Source organism: Pteropus vampyrus, unplaced genomic scaffold (genome assembly GCF_000151845.1).
Source record: "Pteropus vampyrus isolate Shadow unplaced genomic scaffold, Pvam_2.0 Scaffold484, whole genome shotgun sequence".
In the NCBI taxonomy this organism is placed as follows: Eukaryota; Metazoa; Chordata; class Mammalia; order Chiroptera; family Pteropodidae; genus Pteropus; species Pteropus vampyrus.
In genome coordinates, this window is record NW_011889265.1 from 497,965 (window position 1) to 503,814 (window position 5,850).

Genomic DNA, 5,850 nt, shown 5'->3' on the forward strand with positions numbered 1-5,850 from the left:
CCCAGCAGATTTTTTTCTCTCCGACCGAAGTGCATTTTCTTCGGAGCATTTTTCATAACTCTGACATAATTGGAGACATCTGGTCTTGCCAACTTTAGTTGGAAATGCTGGTAATCGGGCTGTGGAAAAAGTCGGTGAGAGAGAATAGTCAGTCGGTCTCCCCTTGTGAATGGGGACGCCCCCCAACACACACACACACACACACACACACACACACACACACACGGGCCACGCCCCTGGCACCCTCCTCACAGCCTCCCACACAGTGGAGCCTAGCTAGGCACACTCCCCAGGTTTGTGGCTGAGGCCAGGAACAGCGCCCGCCACCCAGTGCATCCCCAGGTACGTGTTTACTTGAAGGTGAAGGAGGGGGAAGAAATGGCCGAAGTCGCTGGAGTCGTTCCTTGGCAAATAAAACAAGGACCGTGTCCTGTAAGGATGAAAGTCTGTAGACCTTGTGGGACTTTGTTCTGGGCTTCGGCCACTTGACCTTCTGCGCCCCATGGCAGCGGGACACGTGCCCGGCACAGGAGTCTGGCAGTCGTGTGGCCATGCGTGGAACAGCCAGACCAGCAGCCACGACTCGCTCTCCTTGCCCGGCAGATAAAAGGATTTGAAATATTTACCGTTATTGCAATAGTGGTAATTACACGGAAAATAGCACCCGGGGGCCACTCGGAGTTCCTTAATTAAAAAGGAAGATAAGAAACGCTCCAAGAAAGCGGTGTGCAGTCATTTGGGCAAGAGCTGACTCTCCAGTAGAGACTCGGCTATAGGTTTCCTGGCAAGGATGACTTCTTAGAAGCCTCTGGTGACCCTATCTCTTGCCCCCCTGTTGCCTGGTGTGATGTAGGGTCGGTGGCAGCTGTTGCTTTCCATGTGTCTGTGACAGAAATAACTCTTCTAGTCACTCACCACAAGCCTGACCAGTGGGAGCTTTCGCAACAAGAAAATGTCACAGACTGTCCCCACCAGAAAGGCGCTGTGCCTGCAGTCCGAGGGAGGTGCCCGCTTGTGAGCTAAACCCTAGACATCTAATTTAAAAGAAGAAGTGAAAATGACAGACCTCTGGGTGCCTGAAAGGGTTATTCTGCCTTAGACTGGCTGTAAAAATGCGATTGGTTGTTACTTGGCACGGCCAAAGTGCAGTGGGGATGTCTTCTCTCTCCATCCAGTGCATGTGTTATTTTGGCTGAAAGGACGTGAGCAGCACATCTTTCCAGAGCAAAGATGGAGCAACAGGGTCCGGTCAAGAGGGAAGGGGTAAGTGCTGCCCAGGGAGGGGGCATGGAGCAGCCCCCAGCCAGCGCCCGCCCGTGCAGCATTGCTGAGGCGGGGGGTGGGGGGGTGGGCGGGGGTCGTTCTTGGGAGCTCTGTCACCCGCCCCTCGGAGTTCACCCGGCAGCTGGGCTTTTACGGGGACTGGAGAGAGGAGACATTCAGAGACATTTAGATTTAGGGATTCTTTGGGAATCACCCTACAGGACCAGCCTTTAAAAATACCTGTTACCAAATCGAAGAGACTCAAAGGGTTAAACTGTTCCAATTTCCTTCATCGAAAGAGACTGAGTCTACGGCCATGCTACCCTGAACAGGCCTGATCCCGTCTGATCTCGGAAGCTAAGCAGGGCCGGGCCTGGTTAGTACTTGGATGGGAGACCACCTAAGAAAACCAGGTGCTGTAGGCGTAAAAAAGAAAGAAAGAAAGAAAGAGATTGAGGTGAAGGGTTTCCAAAAACCGGCAACGAAATCCTTAGACGTTGCTTGTAAGATGTTTTTTGATTTGTTTTGATTTTGGTTTCAGAGTATTTTAATTAACCTTTTCAGCAAGGAACATAGCAAAGCTAGTATGAAAAGTAGTTAGACTCAGAAAAAGTGGTGCAAGATTTGAATGTAATTTAAATCTGCAACAGAGATTCCCTGTCTTTCAGATGATGAGACGCCCTTTTTTTTTTAGTAACGAAAGATTTTTCTGAACCTGCCATTCTCCTTTTAGAATCTCTTGATTGAGGAAAATGTGTAGAGACAGAAAGATGATGTGAATTTATTAACGCTTTCCAGAAATTTGTGTTTTATTCATCGCAACAGCATCTGCTTATATTTATGGGGGAAGAAGTACATATTTGGGTAAATTATTATTTATTCAGTCATGGTCGTGAGACCCTTGCCATAGGCAGGTTGGGAACATGCTCTGTAGCTCAGAGATTAAGAGCGAGTTTGGGCAAATCATTTAACTGCTCTGTGCCTGCGTTTTGGTAGAATACCTGTGAAATGGGTATAATAACCATACCATCTGATAGTGCTGCTGGAACAATTAAATGAGATGATGCATGTGAATTACGTGGCACCTAGCGAATTCCTCATAAATGTTCTTGCTTTTCGAGCATCCTTTAGGGCAGGGCAGTGGGGGTCCGGGCTGCGTGTCGTAGGATGTTTAGCAGCATCCCTGGTCTGTCCTCACTAGCCGCCAGTAGTACTCCCGCCTCAAGGAGAATCACTGCGTTAGAGCAGGGGTCCCCAGCGCCCGGGGACCAGGTCCAGGGCCTGTGAGGACCCGGGGCCGCACAGCAGGAGGTGAGCGGCGGGTGAAAGAGCGAAGCTTCATCTGTGTCTGCAGCCGCTCCCCAGCTCCAGCATCCCCGCCTCAGCCCCTCCTCAGATCCTCAGGCATTAGATTCTCACAGGAGCACCGGTCCCGGGTGCCAAAAAGGTTGGGGACCGCTGGTTTAGAGATTTCTAAGTTCCTTCCCCTGGACTATCTTGTTTGACTTGCACAACTAAAGAAGTGTTAGACAAGTCAAGTGTCATTCCCTCTATTTTATAGAAAAGAGACTGGGAGGTAAACTTAGGGGTTTTGGGGGGGTCAGGGGAGGCTCTGATCTGGTCTGTGCCTCCTCTCCAAAAAGGAATGCACTGACTAGCTGTGACTCCCCAGGTGTGGCTTCAGAAGCATGGACGTGCCCTACGTGGTGGTGCCTGAAAATGAGCAATACGTTTTGAAAGGAAATGATTAAAATGGTCACACGCAGCTGACCACAGCTACCCGCCCCCTTGGTTCTGTGGGAAAGGAACTTACAGTGCCCAGGGAGGGCCAGGCTCCCCCTTCCTGCCTCCTGAGGGCAGACCCTGCCCCTGTGGGTACGTGCTGGGCGTGTTGGGCGTGTTGGGCATGTTGGGCGTCCTGGGAGACATCAAAACAAAACTATGCCACTGGCGACTACTTGTAAGAGTCTGCAAATCATTAATCGAAGCTGAGGGAGGATTTGGGAGCCAAGGAAAAGTGGAAGGGCTGGTGAAGGCTGCAGGAAGTGGGGCTGTGCTCCCAGGGGCTGCTGCGGCCCGCGGATTCTCTGTCCCCTGGCGGTTGTGTGACTCTGGCCTCACTGGCCTTTGGAGTCCTCATATGTAAGGAGAAAAGAATCTGACTGATGTGCGCCAAGGACTTTTTGCCAGGAAAGAGGACTCTTGGCCCGAAAGAAAAAAAATAAAATGCGTTAGGAAAAAGAGAGCCTTGGAAAATGAAAACACATACTTTTTTTGCGGCCGTCCCTGCCATCAGCTTGTTCAGTGTTGCTGAGCAAGTAACTTTCCCTCCGGGTCTTCATTGTTAATAATTGATAATGACAGCAAACCCGGCTGTAAGCGTTTTATATGTATGAACTCATTTATTCTTCACATCGATCCCATGAGAAGGGCAGTGTCATCGTCTGCATTTTGCTGGGGAAGGAACTGAGACACAGGGAGTTCAGTAATTGGCCCAATGCCACACAGCCAGCAGCAGGAGGGCCAGGGCACCCCGCCCCGCCCCCGCCCCCACCCCCAGGGATGACACAGAGCACCCAGCTCTGAGATGTTTCTCTCTCCTCTCTCCCCTTCCGCGTAGACCTCAGCATCTGGGTTCCGTAGTGTGATAAAGTGACTTAAAGTGTTGATAATTCATAAGAACTCACGTTTCCAGGGATATTTATATTCTGGCTGGATATTCCCGACAAGGAAAGTCTTACACGGAGGATGTCTCTCTGATGCTGGAAATGGCATGCGGAGACGGATTCCTAAGGGAGATGATTTGGGTGGGGCTCCCTTCCCAGTGTCCTGAATCACATCCTGTCAGATCGCCAGCTCCGAAGATGGTTATTTCACTGAAGTCTCAATGTTTTCAGCATTATGGGAAACAGGAAGCCAGTTTACCACGGGCATGAGGCATGGGGTTTCTTGTTTCTCCCGAAAGCACAGCTCAGGACCACAGCCGCCTTTGGCCTCTGAGGAGAGCCCCCTCCCATTTATGCCTCTAGGCCACTGGGCCACTTGTCATTTTAAAGTTAGTAGGAGACCTCGATGTCCTCGTTGGCCTCTTTCTCTCTCTCAATACCAAATCAAAAAAAAAAAGGAAGAAAGGAAGGGAAGGGAGGGAAAGAAGAAAGGAAGGAAGGAAGGGAGGGAGGAAGGAAAATGGAAAAGCAAAAAGCTCACGCCCTGGCTTTCTTTCGCATGCCGTTTTCTATACAGTGCACTTACTGAGACTATAACTTATAATTCAATTAAAGTATGCAATTCAATATATATTCACAGAATTGTGCGACCACCACCACGATCAACTTTAGAACATTTTTATCACCCCCCGAAAGAAACTGTACCCACTTCCAGTCACGCCGCATTCCCCCCCATTTCCTCCTCTTTTTTTCCCTAGGCAACCACTAATTTATTCTGTGTGTCCGTGGATTTGCCTGTGCTGGACAGTTCACGTGGATGTAATCGGGCAACAGGTGGCCTTCTGTGACTGGCTTCTTTCACTGAGCATGTTTTCAAGGTTCATCCGCATTGTGACACATGTCAGTGCTTCATCCCTTCTCACGGCTAAATAATATTCGGTTGTATGGATAGAGCGTGTTTTGTGTTTCCATTCATCGGTTGATGGACATTTGGGTTGTTGTCACTTTTTGGCTATTATGAATAGTGCTGCTATGGACATTCATGTCCAAATTTGTGTGAACGTGTTTTCATTTCTCTTGGGTATAGACCTAGGAGTGGAATCGCTGGGTCACGTGGTTACTCCGTGTTTACCTTCGTGAGAAACTACCAGACTCCCCAGAGTGGCTGCACCATTTCACGTTCTCACCAGCAGTGCGAGAAAGTTCCCATTTTCTCCACGTCTTTGCCAATACTTATTATTATGTGTCTTATTGATTTTAACCATCTTGGTAGCGAGAAGTGGTATCTTATTAATTTTAACCATCTTGGTAGCGAGAAGTGGTATCTCATCTCAGTGGTGTCTTATTGATTTTAACCATCTTGGTAGCGAGAAGTGGTATCTCATTGTGGTTTCGACTCGCATCTTCCTCATGGGGTACCAAGTCCTTTGATTTTACTTCCTCGATGGTCCTCAAAGCTGGCGTTCTTGCCCCTGACACACCCACGTCCCTTACCTAAGTCCCCATTCTCTGTCAGTCACTTTCCCGCCTTCCATTTTTAACCACTTCTGCAGTTTTTCTTTGTAGAACTTACTATAGTTATAGTTTAATTATCAAATTATTATATAATCTTTAGAATGCCCGTCTCCCACTTTGGACCATAATCTTCTTAAGGGCAACTGTTTTTGCTCACCAGACTAATGCGATACCTAGAACATAGTCAGTTGTCAATAAATATTTCCCTAAGGAATGAAGACATTTGGACCAGCAAGGTCAGTGAGAACCTACTCGGAATATCTTTGCTATTTCCACAAAGGGTTAGCCCTGATTCCTAGGGGGTCCCTAGAATGTGCCGGTGGCTTGGGGTCCAGGAGGAAACTAAGACATAGGAGCCGAATCGTGTGCTCTGTGCCAGAGGCTCCGCAGCCTGTGGTCTAAACTG

At 48.9% G+C, this 5,850-nt stretch overlaps 1 protein-coding gene, 1 long non-coding RNA gene and 1 other non-coding gene across 4 annotated transcripts in view; 2 read left to right on the forward strand and 1 right to left on the reverse strand.

Annotated features, from left to right (window-relative positions):
• Nucleotides 1–5,850, forward strand: part of LOC105307219 (solute carrier family 2, facilitated glucose transporter member 5) — a 25,332-nt gene that overhangs the window by 2,185 nt on the left and 17,297 nt on the right. Inside the window, exon 2 of the mRNA XM_011382610.2 lies at nucleotides 1,176–1,263. Coding sequence (XP_011380912.1) covers nucleotides 1,231–1,263 — 33 coding nt within the window. The 5' untranslated portion in view covers nucleotides 1,176–1,230. The remainder of the gene's footprint in view (nucleotides 1–1,175; nucleotides 1,264–5,850) is intronic.
• LOC111732722 lies at nucleotides 1,570–1,688 on the forward strand. Its single transcript, XR_002777670.1, has one exon. It is a non-coding gene; the product is annotated as a 5S ribosomal RNA (ribosomal RNA).
• Nucleotides 1,919–4,419, reverse strand: LOC111732716. Of its 2 annotated transcripts, XR_002777664.1 has the most exons (4): nucleotides 3,951–4,419; nucleotides 3,533–3,729; nucleotides 3,077–3,181; nucleotides 1,919–2,976 (listed from the first exon to the last, which is right to left on the reverse strand). It is a non-coding gene; the product is annotated as an uncharacterized LOC111732716 (long non-coding RNA). The 2 variants fall into 2 exon arrangements; XR_002777663.1 differs by having other exon boundaries at nucleotides 3,077–3,729.